This window comes from Mus musculus, chromosome 8 (assembly GCF_000001635.26).
Source record: "Mus musculus strain C57BL/6J chromosome 8, GRCm38.p6 C57BL/6J".
Lineage (NCBI taxonomy): Eukaryota > Metazoa > Chordata > Mammalia > Rodentia > Muridae > Mus > Mus musculus.
This window is the reverse complement of record NC_000074.6, coordinates 3,240,327-3,263,279: the sequence shown is the minus strand read 5'-3', so window position 1 is coordinate 3,263,279 and position 22,953 is coordinate 3,240,327. Positions and strand designations below refer to the sequence as shown.

The 22,953-nt window shown below is 43.9% G+C and overlaps 1 protein-coding gene across 4 annotated transcripts in view; it reads left to right on the top strand.

Annotated features, from left to right (window-relative positions):
• Window positions 1–22,953, top strand: part of Insr (insulin receptor) — a 128,728-nt gene that overhangs the window by 16,370 nt on the left and 89,405 nt on the right. For all 4 annotated transcript variants that reach the window (XM_006508701.1, XM_006508700.1, NM_010568.3 and 1 more), the window contains exon 2: window positions 4,346–4,897. In XM_006508701.1, coding sequence (XP_006508764.1) covers window positions 4,346–4,897 — 552 coding nt within the window. The remainder of the gene's footprint in view (window positions 1–4,345; window positions 4,898–22,953) is intronic.

The window sequence follows — 22,953 nt, the reverse complement described above, 5'->3', positions numbered from 1 at the left end:
TGTAGAAACTTCCTCACAGATATACCGGGAAGCTTGCCTTCTGAGTACATCTAGATCCTGTCCACATCAAGATTAACCTTGCCACAATATATCTATCTATGAGTCTCTGACTGTCACTATGTCCATGTATGGAAGCCATTGAGGTGTCTCTGGCTAGGAATTTCAGACCTGCTTGGTGTGAATACACCGGGTTTGACCTGGTGTCCTGATCTCTTCAAAGCTGTCTCCCAGCCAAGGCTGTAGGTACCATTGCAGGGGGCCTCCTGCTCTGTTCAGAGGCAGGTTGGCAAGTATCTTGGGCAGGGTGGTGGTTTTATTGTTGCTTGGGGCTGGGGCCTCTAACTTCCTCATGACTTTTATGTTAATTGAGTTTAATATGCTCTGTGTGGGTTGTAAGGCAAGAGCACCAAACGCAGGAGCTTCTGGAATCACTTTTGCAACGTTTTCCTAACTTGTGCTTCTTCTGTGGTTCATTCCCAGCAAAGATTTACATGCATTGTGTGTGTGTGTGTTCATGTATATATGCATGTATATGTGTGTGTGTCTCTCTGTGTGTTCATGTGTATGTGCATACCTGTATATGATGTGTATGTGTGTGCATTTACACATGTGCACATCCATGTGGAGGTCAGACAGCAACCTTGGGTGCTGTCCCTCAGACACCCTGTTGTTTTAGACAGGGTCCTCACTGGTCTGGACCATGGTAGTCTGTCTGGCTAGCCATTGATCCCCAGGGAGGCTCCTATCTCCACCTTCCTTGTGCGGAAATTATAAGTGCTCACTACCAAGGCATGGAGTTCATTCAGCCTTCAGGCTTGCAAGGCAGCACTTCATCCACTGAGCCAGCTCTCCAGCTTCTTTTATTTGGAGATAGGGTTTCATTATTTTGCCAGGCTCAAACTATCTGTTTCTTCTACCTTAGCCTCCTAAGAAGCTGTGTCTCTGTGGTGTGTGTGTGTGTGTGTGTGTGTGTGTAGTTCAGAGGATGTTATTTTCTTTGTACTATTTGAGTCCCAGGAATTGAACTTCAACCTAACTTTGTTAGGTTTGGGGAAGGACTTTTACCTGTTGAACTATCTCAGTGAATTCCAGAGTAGATTTTAAAGAGGATGTTTAAAAAAGTCTATTTGCCTCAAAGATATTGGGTGTTTTGGAATAAAGTAAATAGGGGTTGTATGGGTGCAGAGGGGGTACTGGTTGGTAAGAAAAATACTATCTAAGGAGTGTGATTTTGACAAGTTCTAACTCATGTGTAAAGGAACACAGAGAAGGGACAGAATGTCTCTAAGGGACCATGACCCGGAGCTGAGCAGAGTGTGCTGTACACACATGTGATTCCAGTGCTTTGCAGAAGCCAGAACGATCTAGGGAGATAGCTCATCTTGTAAACTGTTTGCCTTTGCTGTGGAAGCATGGGGACAGAGGAGGAAGAGGAAGGAGAGGAGAAGAAAGAGAAGGAGGAGGAGGAGGAGGAGGGAAGGAGGAGAAGGAGGAGGAGGGAGAGGAGAAGAAGGAGGAGGAGGGAGAGGAGAAGGAGGAGGAGGGAGAGGAGGAGAAGGAGGAGGAGGGAGAGGAGGAGGAAGAGGAGGAGGGAGAGGAGGAGAAGGAGGAGGAGGGAGAGGAGGAGGAGGATGACAAGAAAAAGAAGCTGAGGAAGATGGCTCCGTCAATAAAGGATTGCCCTTGCAAGCATGGGGAACCTAACCATCCAACAGCTCATGCTTGTAATCCTAGCTGGAGCAGTAGAGAAAGAGGGGATCCCTGGGGCCCACTGACCTGGCGGTTAGCCTACTCAGTGGGCTCCAAGCCAGAGAGAAACTTTCTCAAAAAGGTAGTAAGAGGCATCTGAGGAAGAATGACACTGTCGTCCTGTGCTGGAGGTGTGGATGGGAGTTGCAAGGGCACAAGATGGGCTCGCCCATATATGTGTGTTCCATATTTGGGGTGTGGTAAACATCGACACAGGTATACCTGTATACTATTCAAAGCCTGGGCTCTTATCTTGAATTCCTCTTTTTTTTTTATTGCTCCTGACAGGTCATGTGACATTGGGGACAAGGAGTTTTATAATTGTTTGAAAGAGTAACTGTTTAGCATGGTGTTTGCTTCCTGGGAAGGAGAGGGTATGTTTCATCTTACAGGTTATAGTATGTTGTGAAGGGAAGTCAGAGCGGGAACTTCAAGGCTGAAGCAGAGACGATGGAGGAACTCTTCTCACAGGCTTGCTTCTCCTGGCTTGCTTAGCTTGCTTTCTAAGACAATCCAGGACCACCTGCCTGGGGTGGCAACACCCACAGTGGGCTGGGCACTTCCACATCAATCATCAGTCAAGAAAATATCCCACAGACTTGGCCTACAGGCGAGTCAGATGAAGGTAGTTTCTAAATCGAGGTTCCCTCTTGCCAGATCACTCAAGTTTGTGTCAAGTTGACAAAACTAATCAGCATACATGGCTTATGGGACAGAGGTTTTTAGGAATATTGAGGACTGTGATTATGGAGTGTGCAGGACTATGGGAAGCCCTGGTGCATTGTGTTGGAATTGGCAGGCACACCATGCTTAGGAGATCAGCACTTCCGTTGTGTTTGGGCAAAGCGATGGAGACTGGATTTCCTGGGAAGCGCTTACCACACCCAGGTAAAAGGGAATTAGACTTTAATTGGTAGCCCGGAGGACAGGCCAAGGAAGTGGAGTCAGCCAGGGAGGTGGGTAAACACAAAACCAATACATTCATTCTGATGTGACTTTTTTTTCCCCTGTCAGTCACTTCCTGAAGAACTTCCGTGCTGAGGCTCAGGGGCACTGAGCTGGGGTCTGCTGCTCTTTCCTCTGCACTTGACATCTTACTCAACCCTCAGTAATCCCGCTGAGCCGATTGCCTCATAGATAGGGTGACGATTATGTTCAGGCTTTGAATCAGGCCTGCCAAAGGAATTATGTTATTTGCTTTTTGAAAGGAATTATTTAGGCATGGTTGCTTTACAGGGAGAGCCATTCATCGGGGCTGGCTTAAGAGTTTGAAATGCAGAGCCCACAATGGGTGACCACAAAGCTGGCACTGTCCCTAATTGTAGCTTTCCCCATCTTGGATTGGGCAGAGGGCTGTCTGCATAGTAGGCAGGGGCCTCTACCTCTGAACCATTGCCCCATCTCCTCCCTCACTGGGGAATTCTATGAAGGGCTATGTACCCTCACTGGGAGATCTAGGCAGGGGTTCTACAGCTGAACAGTGTCCTCCTGTGACACAGGTTATCTTTAAACTCATAATCCTCCTGCCTCAGCCTCTTTATCAATGGAGTTTAAGTGGTCACCATGCCTAGCACATCATATATCATTATCTGTCATCCACAGTTAGGGCAATGGCTGGTATCATAAAGACAAGAAGTAACAAATACTAGTGAGAATATTAAGGAAGGGGAGCGTTTACATACTGTTAACAACCAGGAAGATTGAAAAGGAGTCCTAGTTCTTTTTCTTCCTCAAGTCTTTTGGTTGACTTATAGACGAATGGGTTTCACGCGATGTCATCTTATGTGCATCGATCGTACCTTGTTTATCACCTCTGCTGCATTTTCTGCACTCAGCTCTCTGCTCACCCATTAGTATCTTTCTTTACTCAACTGGTCTCTCTTCTGTTCCTGCCGTGCACATATACAGTGCATATATATCTAATTATTTCATTCTTTCTGGCTACTACCCCATTGTTTCTATATCCCACATTTTTGATCTTATCTCTTATTATTATTACTTTCTTGAGACAGGGTCTCAAATAGCCTAGGCAGGCATAGTCTAGCTCCCACCCATTGACCGCTTATTTCATAACTTGGTTATTGTGAAGATGCCTCTATATGATATGTGCCACATTTTCTTCATCTGTTTTTCTGTTGGCAGACATTTCCTCAGCTGTGGTGAACAGAGCAACAGTGAGAGTAGATGTGCAGTGGAGTGTCTGTGATATGCTGACCTAGAGTGCTCTGGGACATACACCCCTGGTTTTTTTTTTTTTTTTTTGTGTGTGTGTGAGAAGCCAAGACCAATTTCAAGGGTTAGTTGTTCCTCAGGTGCCCTCCATCTTGTCTCTTGAGACAGGGTCTCTTACTGGCCTGGAGTTCACTAATAGAAGTAGCCCAGTGAGCCCTGGGGATCCATCTATCTCTAAATGCCCCCTGCCCTCACAGACATATTATGTTACACAAGCTTATTACATGGGTCCTGGGCATAGATGCTAGGCCCTCATCCCTGTACAACACTTTGTTGTCTCCCCAGTTCTAGGTTCTAGTTCCGTTAGCCGTTCTAGAGTCCCTGGCTCACCTACTTTGCTTTGCCTTTATTATCTGCCTTCTAGTGTGCCCTGGTATGGACATCCGGAACAACCTGACCAGGCTACATGAGCTGGAGAACTGCTCAGTCATTGAGGGCCATCTGCAGATCCTCCTGATGTTCAAGACCAGACCCGAAGATTTCCGAGACCTCAGTTTCCCCAAACTCATCATGATCACAGATTACCTGCTTCTCTTCCGTGTCTATGGTCTGGAAAGTCTGAAAGACCTCTTCCCAAATCTCACAGTCATCCGAGGCTCCCGTCTCTTCTTCAACTATGCCCTGGTTATCTTCGAGATGGTCCACCTGAAGGAGCTGGGGCTTTATAACCTCATGAACATCACCCGGGGCTCTGTCCGCATCGAGAAGAATAATGAGCTCTGCTACCTGGCCACTATCGACTGGTCCCGTATCCTGGATTCTGTGGAGGACAACTACATTGTACTGAACAAAGATGACAACGAGGAATGTGGGGATGTCTGTCCAGGCACCGCCAAGGGCAAGACCAACTGTCCTGCCACTGTCATCAATGGGCAGTTTGTGGAACGGTGCTGGACACACAGTCATTGTCAGAAAGGTATGCTGAAGGCAGTGCCTTTTAAAGATTTCTCCGTGGTTAGTATGCCCAGGAGAAGTAGACTCCTGTAAAAGTTTAGGTGATGGAGGTTGTAGGGTACAAACCCTAGAATCTCCATAAAAAATACATTCGTCCCCTTATCTGCGAGGCATACCTATTTGATGTTGTACACTTAACTGTGGGTTACTGAGACTGTAGGAAGCAGAATTTCTGATGGGGAGAGATGAATGCGTGTACTGATACTTGGCCATTGCAGTAGGAAGGTAGCCACAGTTAGGTATCAAGATATGGTGTTTTTTTTTTAATGTGGCTTATATGTAAAAAAATTTTTATATGCAAAAAATAAATAGGGGGCCAGATTTCTTTTGGGGGAGAGCTGTTTGCCACCCTCTGTGCTGGATAGTGACTGTTTCTGTGGTCCTCTGCTTTGTTGGGGAGTAGACTATGCAAGAGTATGGGTTTGGCTTAGTGTTTTTCTTATCTGATCATAGAAGTCAATTTGTTAGAGATACTCAGAAAAAGAAATGTAAAAATTCAGCTTTGACCGGGTGTGGTGGCGCACGCCTTTAATCCCAGCACTCGGGAGGCAGAGGCAGGTAGATTTCTGAGTTCTAGGCCAGCCTGTTCTACAGAGTGAGTTTCAGGACAGCCAGGGCTATATAGTGAAACCCTGTCTCAAAAAACCAAAAAACCAAAACAAACAAACAAAAAAACCCCAGCTTTGATGAGGGTAGCTCATAGTTTTTTCTTTTCTTCTTCTTCTTCTTTTTTACATTTTCATCTATCATCTACCTTTATCTATCTATCTATCTATCTATCTATCTATCTATCTATCTATCTATCTATCTATCTATCATTTATCTATCATCTATCTATCATTTATCTATCATCTATCTATCATTTATCTATCATCTATCTATTATCTATCTATCATCTATCAATCTATCTATCTATCATCTATCTATCTTTCTATCAGTCATCATCATTCATCTCTATGTGTGTGTGTGTATGCACATGTACACACCTATGTGTGTGTCTATGTGTTATAAATGTGAATGTGTGTATGCCATGACCAACATGGAGGTTAGAGAACAGCTCTCCTTCCACACATGTGGGCATAGAGGATCAAACTGAGGCAATCTGGCTGGTGGCAATCATCTTGACCCACTGAGCCATCTCTCTGCTCCCTTTGTGGATCTATTGCCTTCATATCTTTAGCCTTCTGAGTTATAAGGCATTTAATTGGAATATTTCAGGTGTTTTTGTTGTTTGTTTTTTTAAAGATTTTGGTTGTTTTGAGATTTAAGCTTTATTTATTTATTTATAATAATTTTAATTTTTGGTGTATGAGTGTTCTGTCTGCATGAATGTCTGTGAACTACATGTGTGCCCTTCAATGCCAGGAAAGGGTGTTGGATCCCCTGGAATTGTAGCTACTGATGTTTCTGAAGTGCCTTGTGGGTTTTGGAAATTGAACCTGGATCTTCTGCAAGAAGGGCAAGTACTCTTAGCAGCTGTGACTTAGCCCTAGCTCCATGTGTGTTTCTTTTAGGCTTGTTTTCCAGAAATGAAATTTCTGGGTCAGAGGCTCCTGATTAGGATTGCCAAATGGCTTTCCAGAAGTGTTGGACCTGTGGACTGGACTCCTAGCCTTGAGTGGCGAGAGCTGGACTTTCACAAAGTCCGGGGTGGGTGAGAAACCCATAGTTTTATCTTTGTGTGTGTTTGAGTTCAGGGTAGAGCCTTTGAAAACATGTTTACTGATCATTCAGGGTTCCTCTGCTTCCTACCTTCCTTGTCTGAGGACCTCTGTGGGCTTTGGAGAATCTAATCTGTGATTTTCTTCTTTGAAGCTTGCTTAATCCTTTGTCAGTTTCATTTGTGAGCCTTCTTGTTCAGCGGAGAAAATATCTCTGAATGTTCAGAGGTACTAGAGAGTGATGGCAGTGTTGATGGCAGTTGGTGTCAATCTGTTGTTGGCAGATTGACCCTGAAGCCTTGTGCACTTGAGGGCTCTGCTGTGCTGTTGTGCAGTGCTCCCGGCCTCTCACTGGATGACCTTGAAGCCTTGTGCACTCTGCCAGGGCTATGCCAGTGCTGCCATGCAGTGCTCCCCGCCCCTCACTGGGGGATTCTAGGCAGGGGGCTCTGAGCTGATTTCCACATTCCTTTTTTAGAAAAATCTCTACACATAAGATGATGTCCCATTTAATATTAACTATTACCATGTAGAAAGTCTTCCACTCTCCACTCAGGGGAGCTCTCCATGTATGTGATTTAGTGAAGTATCCGTGTGCTTCCTAGAGACCCACTGGGGAGTCTTGATGCTGTTTGTGGCATAAACCAATTAGCCTCACCTGCTATTCCAGTCCTGAGAGGATGGAGGCAGGAGGGTGGCAAATGAGAAGCCACCTTAAATTAGAGAGTGAAACCCTGGAACCCAGAAACAAGAAAGAAGGGATGAAAGAGAGAAGGCAGGAGAAAGAGACAGAAAGAAGAAAGGGAGACATTCTATTCTAAAGAAGGAAGAAAAGGAGGGAAAGGAGAAAGGGAAGAGGGAAGGAAGGGCGGGGGGAAGGGAGAAGGAAGGGAGGGAGGAGGGAAGGAAGAAGGAAGGGAAGGAGGAGGGAAGGAAAAAGGAAGGGAAGGAGAAAAGGAAAAGAGGAGGGGAGGAAGGGAGGGAGGAGGGAAGGAAGGAAGGGAGGACGGGAGGGAGGGGGAAGAAGAAACTCTCTTCCTTTTCCTGTGGTTGTTCCTGCCTCCCTTCCCTGTACCTGGGCATTTGTGTTCTGAGTGCCAACTTTTATTGTGTTTTGATGCCCAAGAGAACAGTTCATTAACTGTTTATGGCTTCAGTGACCTCATTCACTTGTTGTAAAACTCCCTGGGAAGGACTAGTGAATGGGAGAGAAAAGTGGGTGGCTTAGGGATTAGTTCACAGAATGTAGGGGAGGGAGGGGAGGAAATATTATTTCTTTTTGCCTCCACCTGAGCCTAAAGAACCAATGGGTGTTGAATCTTTGGAGTTGTGGGTTAGGAGGAGTCTTGGATAGTAGGAGTTAGGGTATGTCTTAGCCTTCAGTTCCTGTGATAAACGCTCTGACCAAAAGTGACCTGGAGAGGAAAAGGTTTATTTTATTTTATAGTTTATACTCCGTTATCTAGGTAGATCAAGGCAGGAACACAGGGCAGAAATCTGGAGGCAGAGATCATGGAAGAACCACTGCTTACTGGCTTTCTTCCCGTGGCTTTCTCAGTCTGCTTTCTTACAGAACCGAAGGCCACCAGTCTAGGGATTGGCACCACCTATAGTGAGCTGGGCTCTTCCATATCCATCATTAGTCAAGGCTATCCCAAAGAACTGCCTATAGCCTAATCCTGTGGAGATATTTTCTTAAATAGGATTTTGTCTTCCCAGTTATATCTGGGTTTGTGTCAAGTTGACAAATCACAGCCGGGATGAGGAGACTGTGGGAAAGACAGATGGTTGAGGGGATGAAGATATTAACCTTGGAAAGGTTTTGAGAATATTGGAATTCGGGCACAAAGAGTTGCGAAGCTGTGACCCAGAGGAAGGTGTATGGTGGGAGCAAAGTTTTGGAAGAAACCAAGACCACTTTGGGGCCTGGAATTTTTCTAGAGCCTGTGAATTCTGGCCTGGGATTGGGTATGGTCTAAATGCAAGTAGGGATGGGAGGTAAGTCTGTACTCAGTTTCAGGGAGAGAAGTTTTCCCCAGGGGCAAATAAGAGTCCTCATGTACGTGCTGAAGTGTCCAAATTTTCCTTTGTATTTTGAGTGCAGTGAATTAGATCAGAGACATCTGGTGAGAAGCAGAAACAGAGACAACTTATGAAGATGGGGAGAGCATTCTAGACAACGGATGTGGATTAGTGAGCCAAGGGAAAACCTAAAAAGCTCTGGACCAGGAGTCACATTACTTTTTAGAGGACATTTATCCAACATCCACTTCACTCAAGATTGTGTATCACAGACTTTTCGTTCCTCATGCAAGTACACGCATGTATACCACCGTACAGACAAACGCACACGATAATGATTGGAGAATCGCCAAACCCCTAGAATTCACATTTTCAATGTACCATCTTAGATAGATTGATGGAACTGTGCACTGTTCCTTCTGCAGTATGATGGTGACTTTGTCCAGTGTTTCCATAGGTAGATGCCATGTTCCTGTTAGTCATCTGATGGCCATCTTGGCTACTTAGGCTACTGCTGTTTTACTGCGCTCATGTTCAAGCAATAGTCATCTTACCTAATATCAGCTCAGAGGTTTATACAGGCATGTCAATAATTCTCATATGCCAGGGAGAAGCTGCAAAGGGTTAAGTTGGGTTTAAGGCTGCGGCCCTTGAATACATTTCCTCATGTTGTTGTGACTCACAACCATAAGGTTATTTTATTGCTACTTGATAACTGTAATGTTGCTAAAGTTATGAATTGTAATGTAAATATCTAATACACAGGATATCAGCTTTGTGGCCCACAGGTTGAGAACCTCCTTTAAGTGAGGAGCTGAAGGCTTAAAAAGTATTTGGAAAGAGACAAGGAAAGGAGGAGGGGGAGCGACAGAACACCTTAACATAATGTTTACTACAGTATATTGTTATGTTTTATTATTAGTTGTTAATCCCTAACTTATTTAATTACAAATTCAGTCATCTGTCTGTCTGTCTATCTTATCTATCTATCTATCTATCTATCTATCTATCTATCTATCTATCTATGATTTATCTATTATGAGTGGGTCTATTTATGTATCATATCTATCTATTGTGTGTTTGTGTTTGTGTATGTGTGTGTGTGTGTGTGTGTGTGTGTGTGAGAGAGAGAGAGAGAGAGAGAGAGAGAGAGAATGATAGAGAGAATGTGGGAGTGGGAGTACACGTGTACCTCAGTGTGCTTGCAGAGCTCAGAAGACAGCTTAGGGGAGTTGATTCTCTTCCTTCCACCACGTGTGCCCTCAGTTACCAAAACTAGATGATTAGATGTTCTCGGTGGTAAATGCCTTTCCCTGCTGATTCATCTTGCTGGCTCACCCATGTTATTTTTTGAGACAGGCTCTCTTACTGAACGTGGAGCTTATCAAGTAAGCACTACTGGCTGGCCAGCAAGCCCCAGAGATCCTCCTGCCTCTACTTTCCAGGTTCTCAAGCTTGCAGGCAAGCACTTTACCCACTGCACCATCTCCCCTGTCCCTAATGTTCAAATCATACCAGCATGCAGATGAACGCACACATGATAAGAATTGGAGAGTAATGATGACTATGAAGACTTGTCTGACAAGTGCTCAGTTTCCGGGAAGATTCTTAGGGGTATCGATGGAAAGCTTCATTTTCCTGCTTTGCTCATGAGAGGATTATTGTCCCAATCATTCATGGAAGACGCTGGATAGAGGGCAGTGCATGCTTATGAAGAGGTGGTTCTGGCTGGCTTGCCCGGTGACTTGGTAACTGGTCTAACTGGTTTTTCTTTGGTGTGATGAAATTCATTGACCAGTTATTTTCTATCCTGCCACCAGATCCTTGTGGGAATTGAAATCTGTTCTTTGTCACAGAACACCTGACATACCCCCGGGGAGGTGCCCGGGACATAGATTCAGCTGTGGTGTGCTCTGTGTGTCTCTCTCTGTGCTGGCTAGAACTTTCATTTCATGGAGGGGATATGGATATTGGATTCTTTTTTTTTTTTTTTTTGAGATAAAGTCCCACTATGTAGTCCTAGGTTGGCTCCAACTCTTGGCAATCCTCCTGCCTTGGTTTTCTGAGTGTTGGGAGTCTAGCATTCCTGGCTAAAACACTGTGTTCTGATTGTGGTAAAATATATCTCATATGTACATTGGAAATATTGTGTTACTGTTCCCATGCTCTGGTTCTGGAACATTCTTATCCTCCCCACCCCCCACCCCTCGCCCCCCAGTAAGAAGTCCTGTACCCACTATTGCTTACTTCCCAATCTTGATTCCCACAGCTCCTAGCAAGGAGCAAGCCTTCCAGTTGTGTAGATTCACTTGCTCTGGATATTTCCTATCCACAGGATCAGATAATAAGTAGCTTGTTATGTGTTCTTGCTTTCCTTTGTCTGAGGAGGGCTCTGAAAATTCACTCACATAGCAATCTCATTAGGTCTTGATTTTGTGTGTGTGTGTGTGTGTGTGTAGCTGAGTAATAGTTTATCATATGGATCCTTCCAGTTTTACCACCTGACCAACATGTGTGGTGTTCCCCCCCTTCCGTTATTTGAAATGGGGCTTCTGTAAACACTTGCGTTCCGGAGCTTATTTGTGCCATTCCTTTGCCTTTAAGTAATAAGTAACTAACTTTTGTAGGGCTGAAGTTCAATCCCAGGGTCTTATGCATGCTAGGCTAATATTCCACTGAGCTATACCCCAGCTATACCCCAGTTTTGCATCACCCCAACCCCCAGCATCTGGCTTACAGGCCACGGGTCACCACACCTGGCCTTTGTGTGGGTTCTGGGGATTGAACTCAGCTCATCAGAAATACTTCGCCCACTGATTCATCTCCCTGGCCCTGATGGCTCCTCTTTAGAGCATGTAAAAATATTTATCAGTTTTCATTCTGTTCAGTTGGAATTCCCGCCTTGTGGTGGTTCACATTGTCAACCAGACAGGATCCAGAAACACCTAGGACATCAATCTCTGGGTGTGTTTATGGTGACATCCCCAGATTGTGTCAACTGAGGTGGGAAGAGAGACGTAATTGTTTCCTGTCTTTGGGTTCTGGACAGTATAGCGGGAAGGAAAGTTGGGGATAGCTTTCATCAGTCACTCACCTCATGATCCTCTGTCATGGCTTCCCTGTTGTGATGGGCTGTACCCTGTAACGGTGAGCCAGAATAAGTCCTTCCTTCTCTGTGTTGCTCTTGTCAGAATTTCCCTCTCTTTCATGAGTAGAATAAATAATACATACTCCCTAATGTTGAAGTACAACACTGGTTATTCTGTGTCTGGGCCCCTGACAGTCCCAGAAAAGAGGAAGCAGTGGATTGAGAACATTAAGCTCAACAAAGACACTCTTCTAGTGAGAGGAGGAACCAGGAAGGGGTAGCAACTGGCCAGGGCTCAGTGTGTCCCTCTATGGTTGACCAAGAACCAAGAATTGGTTTTAGTTCCTTCCTGGCTTCTTCCTCTGAGGAAAAGCATCAGCATAGCAGAATGGGTGTGGACAAGGCGTAGGGTGCAGATGGTGAGGCGCTGATGGAGAGAAGCCGCAGCCTGAGCTGACTTTTCATAGCCATTCACAGAAATTGTTTTGGGGCCTGGGGAGTAGCTCAGTGAAGAGGATCCGAGTTTGATCCCGGAATACATGTATCTTGTTATGTTTCCTCATTGCTGAGATCAAATAACACTGATGAAAATCAACTTAAGGGAGAAAGGGTTAACTTGGCACATAGTTCAGACAACATGAACCTCTCAGTCACTGAGAAGTCACAGCAGCAGGAACTTAGAATCAGTCACATCCCATCCACAGTCCGGAGCAGAGAACAATGAATTAATACATATATGCTTGTGCTTATTAGCTCAGTTTCTCCAGTGTTGTACAGTCCATGATCTGAGCCTACAGGATGATGCCTCCCACAGTGGTAGAGTCTTCCCACATAATGTATAATCAGAACAAATATCCTACATAGACGCTAAAAGGCCAACTAGACAGTCTTTCACTGAGACTCCTTTCCTAGGCGATTCTAGACCAGTGGTTCTCAACCTGTGGGTTGCAACCCCTTTCTCAGTGGTCTCCTCAGACCATCAGAAAACACAGATATTTACACTAGATCCATATCAGTAGCAGAATTAAGGTTATGAAGTAGCAATGAAAATAACTTTATGGCTTGCAGGGGGTCACCACAACCTGAAGAACTATATTAAATGGTCACAGCACTAGGGAGGTTGAGAACCACTCTTCTACAACTGTGTCAGGCTGATAACCAACACTAACCATCAGGTAGTGTGAGAAAGGCTGGCCGTGGTGGTATGTGCTTAACAGTCTAAGCTCTGGAGAGACAGGGCCAGGGGGATCTCTGGGCTTTCTTGCCAGCCAGCCTAGCCTACTTGGCAAGCTCCAGGCTGGAAACAGAATCAAGAACTTCAAGACTCGTTAAGTCTTTAACAATGGCATCTATCACCTGACAGCCATGTTTAAGGGGTTTTATGGTCCAGGCCATCCTTGCTATGCTGTGAGTGTGACTTGCTTGCTGAACTTTTCTTTTGGCATGGTGGTGACTTTGATTGGCAAGGCTTGCTTTGTTTTGTGTCTTGGGATTTTGCCATTTCTGTTCATGAGTGAAATTGGGCTGTGTTTGTGGTTCCTGTCATTTTGCAATCTCTTCGTTAAGTTTTGTTATCCAATCTTCTAGTCACTTAAAGTGAATTAGGCACTTTTCCACTTTAAAGGTTTTCAAACAATTTTAGCATTAGAATTAGTCTCTCCCTGAACAACTAACTTCTTGGGAAATCTTTGTGGGAAGAAATTTTTGAAAAAAAAATATATATATATATACACAAACATATAAATAAATAAAAGGTGTTTGGTGAGTTTAGGCTAAAGTCTTTTTGTTGCTGTTTTGCCTTTTAAAACCCTTTTAACATCATTTGATCAACTTTTGTGATTCATAGTTTCTTAGAATTAGTGAGTTTTCTGAACTGAGAGTGTGCTATTCAGATTACAATAAGTGTGTGCAGTCTCCTTATTTAACTGAGAGCTGGAAGTCTTGAAGATCTTGGACTTATTCATCACTTTTTTTTTTTTTAATAATCCAATAGTTTTTGCTTTGGATGTAATTCTTTTCACTTTGAGATTTGTTCTAACCTACGCTCTTAGTTTTGTTCTTTTTAAATCCCCCTTGATGTGAATTTTTTTCTAGAAGGAATTACACATGTAAATATTTTTGGAGTAAATTCCAAATTGTGAAGTGAACAAATAAAATAATCTTATTTCATTTAAACATTTGATAGTCAAAGACTCCACTCCTGAGTCATGCTCCCAGTATTTCACTGAGAAATTCTAGGCAGGGCTCTTCCCCTGAGCCACGCCCCTAGCCCCTCACTGAAGGATACTAGGCAGGGGCTCTAACCATGTGAAGAACTACACCTCCAGGCCTAATTTCATTCTTTTAATGCAATTAAAGCTTTTAAAGCCACATGTTCACTTTTGATTTGGCTTTTGCCATTCTCATTGGTCCTGGATATATACCTTGTTTTCTAAAGAATCCTTGATGGTATTTTAATATACTATTTTTGTTTCCCATTGAAATAAGAGCAGCTCTTTCAGTTTATGCTATATAAATGCTCTTGTTTTGTCCCCCCAGGTACCCCACCGTCTTTATTTCAGAGGCTCTTTTATAACAAGTGAAATAGGTTCAGTGGATGTTAACTGACTTGTGGATCTCTACGTGGGAGGAGCTGCGGCGAGGGTTGGGCAGCTCCTTGTTTTGACTGCAGGTCTCTTCCTCCGTTCTCTGGTTGAGTGAGTTTGAGTCACTGATTTTTTTAGGTTGAAAAAAAAAAGAGTTTTCACTGTTTCTTAGTTTCATTTTTGTTGCTACAATAAATTATGATGACAAAAATCAACTAGGGAGAAAGGGGCTCACCTCAGCTTATGTGCTGGGTGACAGTTCAATACTGAGGGGGAAGTCAAGGCACGAACTTCAAACAGTCACATCGGCAGGGAAGAACAGAGAGAATGCTTGTTTACTCTGCACCATACTCTGACCTCCTGCTTAGGGAACGATGGTGCCCACCATGGGTGAGATCTTTCCACATCAGTTAAATTAAGATACGCACCCCCAGCACACACACATACACAGACAGACACAGACACACAGACACACACAGACACACACACACAATGTAGACAGTCCCTCATTGAGACATCCTTCCTCAGTGACTCTAGATTGTGTCAAATTGTTGCTTAAAACACCCTTGGTGGGTGGAGAGATGGCTTAGTAGTTAAGAGCAAAGGCTGTTTTTTTTTTCAGGAGTCCTGAGTTCAATTCCCAGCATCCACATGGTAGCTCGTGACCATCTATAAAGGAATCTAACTCCCTCTTCTGTCATTCAGGTGTACATGCAGCAGAACACACATACATAAAATACAAGAAAAAAAAAAAAAAAGAAAGAGACAGTCCATAAAATATTGAAACAAAACAAAACAATCTAATCCTAAATTAGTGTGATGGATTATCAAGGTTTCTAGTTGATAGTGCTTTACAAAGTTTTTTATATTTTTAATTTGACACAGAGTCCCAAGCTGTTATTGAACTTTCTATGTATCCTAGGTTGGCCTTGAACTCCTGATTCTCCTCTTCCACTTCCCCGGCACAGGAATGACAGGTGTGCACCACACACCCACAATTATGTTGTACTGGGGATGGGACTCAGGTCTCCTGCCTGCTTAGTGTTTGGATTTTTCAGACTTTCTCTATTAGCTCAGGCTGGCCCAGGACTGGGTATAGCTGAGGATGACCTTGAACTATTCTTCCTGCTTCTACCTCCTGAGTACTGAGATGATACCTATGTACTGAGAGGCCCAATTTGATATTATGCTGGAGGTGGAACCCAGGTCCTCATTCATGGAAGGCAAGTGCCTACTGAGCCACATCCTCGGTGTAGCCCTTCCCGCATACAATTTTAAAGTCCTTTTATGGGAGAGAAGGCGCTGGCCCCAGTATGTGAGCTAGAGATTCTGTGTTAAAGAATTGCAGGCAGCTTTTGGGTAACTGACTATTCAGTTGATTTCAGGAGATCTATTTCACAGCAGCAGGAGCCATAGGCGATGTCTGAATGGAAATTCATAGTATGCAGCCATCCAAGGGAAAACACTAATTTTCTCCAGTAAACAGAGTAAGAATTCTCCACCCAGATGCCTGGCTTTGTGGGGCTGCCAGGGTATGTGTTTACAAAACCACTTTCTCTTTCTCTTGTCTTGTGTTTGTGGTTTTATGATCTGGTTTTGGGAGCGCTCACCCAGGGCTGAGTGTGACCTGTCAGGCCACCTGCCCCCATGGCCTTCCTGTCTATTTCTGGCCTTCAGTGTGAGCTTGCTGAAAAGCTAGCATGACTTGAGGTGATGTCAGACTTTTCTTTAGAAGGGCACAGTGATTCATCTTTGTATTTAATGGGCCTGTGTCATGTTAGAAGTATGACTGTAGTAGTTTTTGTTTGAAATCTAATAAGGAATTTTGCACCTGCCATCTGGAGGCCATGTTCCTTCTGTTCTTTTTATTGTTTTTGACTAAGAGTAGCATTGAGGGGCAGGAAATAGGTTTTGCAATATTGCCGACATCTGCCCTGAGGGTCTGTCATCTTTCCTCAACTTCATTTTTTTTTTCTTCTGTGAGCCAGAGATAGATATGAGGCAGCTATACTTGGCGGGTCCAGTTTTGTATTCGTTTTCATGTGTAATTGTGTGTATATGTTATAGTCTCATGTGGCCTTGAGTTCACTGCACAGTTGAGCCTGGCTTTGAATACCTGACCATCCAGTCTTTACCTCCTGATTTCATCCTTAGGATCACAGGTGTGTGGCATGATGTATGGCTACATACATATGGATATGCATAAGTAGGTATGTGTATATACATTGGTGTCATGATTGGTACCCCCTTCTTCCATCACCTAAAAAATTATGAGTTGTGGGGACTGAACTTGAGGTCTTCATGACTTGGTGACACATCCTATAATCACTGAGCTTGGTCCTTGGACTTTTCTAGGCCACATTTTTAAATGTCAGAAAGCATCTAAGAGACATGGCACACACGTTTCTTTGGTTGTATAAGTTTATACTGTAGCCTTTTCTTTTAGAGAAGGGAGAATCAGGTTTAAAACATTTTAATATTAATTTACTTTTTATTTTTGGAGCATGACATCTGTCAGTTTTCATTGCTAACTCTAAACAATCTAGAATCATTTGGGAAGAGAGTCTCACTGAGGGGTTGTCTACATTGGGTTGACCTGTGGGGGTTTGTCTTAATCGCATGAGTTCTTACCGCCGTGGGCAGCATCATTTCTGGGGCCGTATAAGAATGGAAAAGGTAACTGAGCACAGCTTGTATGTGTTGGTCCCTAGATTGGATTGTGGTTGCTTCAGAATCCTGTCACATTGATTTCCCCAGGAATTGGGAGCCAAATAAAGTTGCTCCTGTTGTGGTCTTAATCCCAGCAACAGAAATGAAACCAGGAGGGTGCGTGTTTGGTTTCTTTTCTGGTCTTGAACTCGTGGACTCAGGCCACCCTGCCAATTCTGTCTCCAGAGTATCCTAATGCCTGAGTCAAACTATTTTCAAACTACTGTGGTTTGAATATGCACCATCCCTGATAGGTTCACATATCACACTTGGGGTGTTCAAGCAGATGGGATCTTGTTTTGGGAAGTATGTGGAACCTTTAGGAAGCGAGGCCTCGCTGGAGCAAGTGGGTTATTGGAGATGGTCCTGGCCCCACTTCCTGTCCTCTCTGTTCTGTTCCTAGCTGCACACTCGCACAGTCTGCAGTTACCAGCTGCTGTGCTCTATTCCCCATGGTGGCTTGCGTCCCTTCAAGCTGTGAGTGCAAATGAACCCTCCTCCCTTCAGTTGCTTCTTGTCAAAGAATTGCTCATAACAATGGGAAAAGTAGCAAAATTACCAAGAGTACATTTGGGATTTCTTTTTCTTTTTAAAATTTTGTGTATGAGTGCTCTATCTGTATGTACATCTGAATGCCAGAAGAGGGCATCAGATCACATTATAGATGGTTGTGAGCCACCATGTGGTTGTTAGGAATTGAACTCAGAACTTCTGGAAGAGTAGCCAATATTCTTAACCACTGAACCATCTCTCCAGGCCCCCTTTTTAGAACTTTTTACTGGCTATTTTACTTAACTAAAAGACATGCCTCACTGGTAAAGTCTATCCATGTAATATGATCGACCAGCCCCATTAGTTTAAAAAAAGTCCTAAAACACAGTGTTTGGAGTGGTGATTCAGTGGCTAAGAGCACTGGCTGAGCACACTTAAGGACCAGAGTTCAAATCCCTAGCACCTACATAAAAAGCCAGGTGTGGCCATGTAACTCCATCCCTGTCGTGGAGCAGAAGCAGGGGAATGACCACAGCTTGCTGGCTGCCAGCTTAGCCCTGGGTTCAGTGAGAGATTACCCATGGCTGCTACATACATAAATGGTTGCATGCAACATACACACTACATTCCACTAGTTGCCCCATTCCACAACATTTATTATATCTTTAAAAATGTATACTCTCTGTTTCTTGCCCATAATTTACTTTTTTACTTTACGTCCTGTCTTAGTCAGGGTTTCTGTTCCTGCACAAACATCATGACCAAGAAGCACTTGGGGAGGAAAGGGTTTATTCAGCTTACTCTTCCACATTGCTGTTCATCACCAAAGAAAGTCAGGACTGGAACTCAAACAGGTCAGAAAGCAGGAGCTGATGCAGAGGCCATGGAGGGGTGTTCTTTACTGGCTTGCTTCCCCTGGCTTGCTCAGCCTGCTCTCTTATAGAACCCAAGACTGCCAGCCCAGGGATGGTCCCACCCACAAGGGGCCTTTCCCCCTTGATCACTAATTGAGAAAATACCCCACAGCTGGATCTCATGGAGGTACTTCCCCAACTGAAGTTCCTTTCTCTGTGATAACCACAGCCGTGTCAAGTTGACACAAAACTAGCCAGTACACATTCCAATAACAACCCCCTCTTTCCTGTTTTCCTAGTCCAGTCCTTACAAATCCTCCAAACCATTACCCTCCTCCCCTTCTCCTCAGAGAACGGGAAGCCCCCCTTGGGTATCACCTCACCCTGGAACATCTAGTTCCAGCAGGGCTAAGCGTGTCTTCGCACTGAGGCCTAACTAGGTAGTCCAGTAACGGGAAGGGGATCCAATGGCAGGCAACAGAGTCAAAGACAGCCCTCAGTCCAATTGTTAGGGGACCCACAGGATGACAAAGCTGCACATTGCTACAAATATGTAGAGGGTCTAGGTCCAGCCCCTGCATCCTTTTGGTTGGTGGCTCCAGGTTAGTTGACTCTGTAGGTCTTCTTGTGGTTATCTGTATATTCTTTGTTTTATAACTTGTCCTTTATTTCAGAATTATAGATGAAATTATAATATCACCAACTGTTTGTATTGCTTACGACTATCTTTCTAGATAGTCAAGATATCTCCTGCTCAGGCAGGAGGATCACTTTTTGTAGACCTTCTTTGGCTGCATAATGAACCTGGGTGACTTGGTATAGTTGTGGAGTACTTGTTTATCATCATGAGTAACATTCAATCAGTAACAGCAACAGCAACAATAATAATAAATAAACATTTACGCAGCCTTCCTAGACCTATGCTTGTTTGTTTGTTTGTTTGTTTTGGGGACAGGGCCTCATGCAGCCCTGGCTGGCCTCAAACTTGGCTGACTATCTAGCTGAGGCTCACTTTGAACTCATGATCATCTGGCTTCCACCTCCTGAGTGCCACCATGCCCACTTTTATGTGGTGACAGCATATACCTTAGGGCCCTCTGTATGCCAGGCAAGCACTGTATCCAGTGAGTCACATCTCCAGACCAAGCTTCACCTTGAGTCAGTGTTTGTTAGTGTGTGCAGCAAACACATGTGTACATTCAGCTGGACTCCAAGTTACCTGAGGCTGGGGTAGCAACATGTCTGTGTTGCTTAGATTGGTTTGGACTCTTCCCATTTATATGAGATGTGAATTGCATGTTTAATTCCTGTATGAATGGCTGTTCAAAGATGTGACTAATATGTCATTGGCCTGAAAAACAAAAACAAAACAAAACACAACAAAAAAAGCTTGATACAAACTTAACTGTTTATCTTCATTGACTTTGCAGACTGATCCCCAGTGATCTTTCTTTAGCCTTCTGGAGATAATTGTGCAAACAAGAAATGAACTTTGTCATTCATGGTTCCAAGTGCCTTGGCAAAGGGCATGCCTGAGTCGCTACTGCCTTGGCGAGGCAGGAACGCTCTTTGGTTTTAAAGCTTTCTTGTTATTCATGCATATTAATGATACATAATGTTTTTCACATGGCATTCTCGCACATGATTATAATGCTTGTGCATCCTAGTCCTCCCAATTGCCTTCTTCTCTCTTCTGTTGTTGTTCACATTTCGCTTTGCAAATAGTCCTACTTTTATGCCTGGGCCCAGTGAGATTCACTGTTACTGCTTTCTTGAGTGTGGCCATCCATACCACTGAAGAAACCATCTCTTCCTGTTTCTCCTAGCAACTCCAGCTTTCCATCAGAGAGGGGCGGGGTCTCGTGAGACCTTCCTCCTATTAATTGTTATCTGCCTAGCAATCCTCTGGGATGGGTAGGACCTTGTGTCTCCCCTCTCCTTGTGTCTTTAACTGCTTAAAGGGGTGAGACTCATGAGCTCTCTCTCCTTCAGCAACTGTTAGCTGTCTATCCTTAGGGAGAGGTAGACTCATAAGCCTCTCTAGTAACCACTAAAGGTTTATAATGCATCCACAGGGAAGGGAGGGTTCTCCTGAGTCCCCACCCTTAGCAATTATGAACTATCTTCAGAGAGAGAGGTGGAACATCATGAGTCCCTCTCCCGATGACCATTAAAGGCCTATAATAGATTTTCAGGGAGGTACAAGGCCATGCTAACCCCTGCTTCTTCATGATGGAATGTCGATGGGGTCAATCACATGCAGATCTTGTTCATCACATGAAGCTTGTTCAGTAGGGCTGCCACATGTCATGCCTGGGAGACAGGGGAGCCAAGACACATGACCCCTTGGGCGGTTACACCCATACCATATGTAACCCTATCACAGACCAAGGCTTGAGCTTCTGAATTGGCCACACAATACGGGGTGCGCTCACTATGTGGTTCTCAAGTGATCGACATTCTTATAAACGGGTTCCTCCCTTCATATCATCAAGGTGCACCTCTGACTCATGTCATTGTGGGAGTGGTCTCATCAACTTTGTGTAAGGCACCCACCAGAGCTCCCCTCTTCTTTACTTTGTATTTGTTGGGTGACTCCTCGGTAAGATGGAGGTGTATTTCAGTTTTTATACTTGTTGCTGTAAGAAAATACATTGGCAGAAGCAACTTAAGGGAGAAGAGTTCAAGGGTATCACACAGGAACTTAAAGCAGTGAATCACATCACATCCACGATCAGGAGGTAGAGAGTGGTGGATGCATGCTAGTACCCAGTTCCTTTTCTGTACTGTATATATTCTAGGACTCAGGGACTGTGTTCTTTCCCACATCAATTACAGTAATTAAGAGAATCCCCTACAGGCCTGTCCAGAGTCCTGTCTCCCAGATGATGATTTAGATTCTATGAAGTTGATAATTAAAGCTATCTGTTATAAGGTGGGAGAATATGAAAGTGGATATCTCAGCCAGAGTGATGGCTCAGTGGTTAAGAGCCCTGGCTGCTCTTCCACAGGATCCAGGTTTGATTCTCAGCACCCATAATGTGCCTCACATCCATCTGCAACTCCAGCCTCAGAGGATCCAACATCCTCCTCTAGCCTGAAAGCACTAGGCATAGACATGCATGTATGCAAAATACCCAGGCACCTAAAAATAAGTAAGTATAAAATAAATAAAAAGGAAAGCAGATATCATGGTCTTAAAGAATGTAGTGTGTGTGTGTGTGTGTGTGTTGGTGCTGAACTTCTCAGGAAAATATGTGAACAAATGTCTATTAATCCTATAACACTCTCAAAGTAATTCTACCGAAGTTCAACTTAATGTCCGAACCTTAGGTCTTAAGGTTTCCCAGGCAAGTGCTGTACCAGTGAGGCTCACCTTAGCTTGCCTCCTTTGCTCTCTTTTGTTGTTGTTGCTGTTTTGTGTGTGTGTGTGTGTGTGTGTGTGTGTGTGTGTGTGTGCACATGCACCAGCATGAATATACTAAGGTGTACATGTGGAGATTAGAATAGAAGACGACTTTTGGTAATTGTTTTTTTGCCATTCACCTTGTTTCCATGTGCAGTCCCTTTTACTGTTTTGCACACCAGGCTAGTTTGTGTGTGGGATTCAAGGTGATTCTGACTTTTATACAGGTTCTGGAAATTTGAACTCAGGCAACCAGTCTTGTGTGGCAAAAACCTCTCCCTGATGAGCCATCTCTTCCTATCTTATTGACAATTTGACACAGGATCTCACTACATTGCTCAGGCAGGCTCTGGGCTTATGGTCTTTTGGTTTTAATTTCCCTAGTAGCTGGGATTACAAGTCTGCACCACCAGACCTGGCACTGTCTGTCTGTCTGTCTGTCTGTCTGTCTATCTATCTATCTATCTATCTATTCATTCTGGTGAGTGTGAAAAGACAGATAAACCACAATTTATCATCTTAGCTTTTTTTTTTTTTAAGAGCATAGTTAAGCAACATGAAACACATTCACATAGTTGTGCAATTATTGACACCCTTTTCCAGAACTTTCTCATTTCCCAAACTGAAGCGCCGTCTCCATTTCTCAATATGTCTCCTGAGCTCTCTCAGCCTCTCGTCTACCACTTTCCTTCTTTCTTTATGGGTCTGACATTTTAGGGACCTCCTAAAAGTAAAATCCTTTTATGATGGGCTTAGTTTACTGAGCACCATGACCTCAAGATCCATCCATGTAGTAGCATGAACTAGAATTTTGTTCCTTTTCAAAGCTGAATAATATTCCAGTGTGTGGATATTCATTCCACTTTGGTTGGTGTATTTATCTGTTGGTAAACATTTGCCTCTTTCCATCTTTAAGAGCTTCTGTGTACACACATAGACAAATATCTGTCTTGGCTATCTAGATTGTTAGGGTTCATTTTCGTTTCTTTTCTGTATTTTGTTTTTAAAAGACTTATTTATTTTATGTATGTGAGTACACTGTTGTTCTCTTCAGACACACCAGAAGAGGGCATTAGATCCCATTAGAGATGGTTTTGAACCACCCATGCGGTTGCTGGAAATTGAACTCAGGACCTCTGGAAGAGCAGTCAGTGCTCTTAACTGCTGAGCTATCTCTCCAGCCCCTCATTTCACTTCTCAA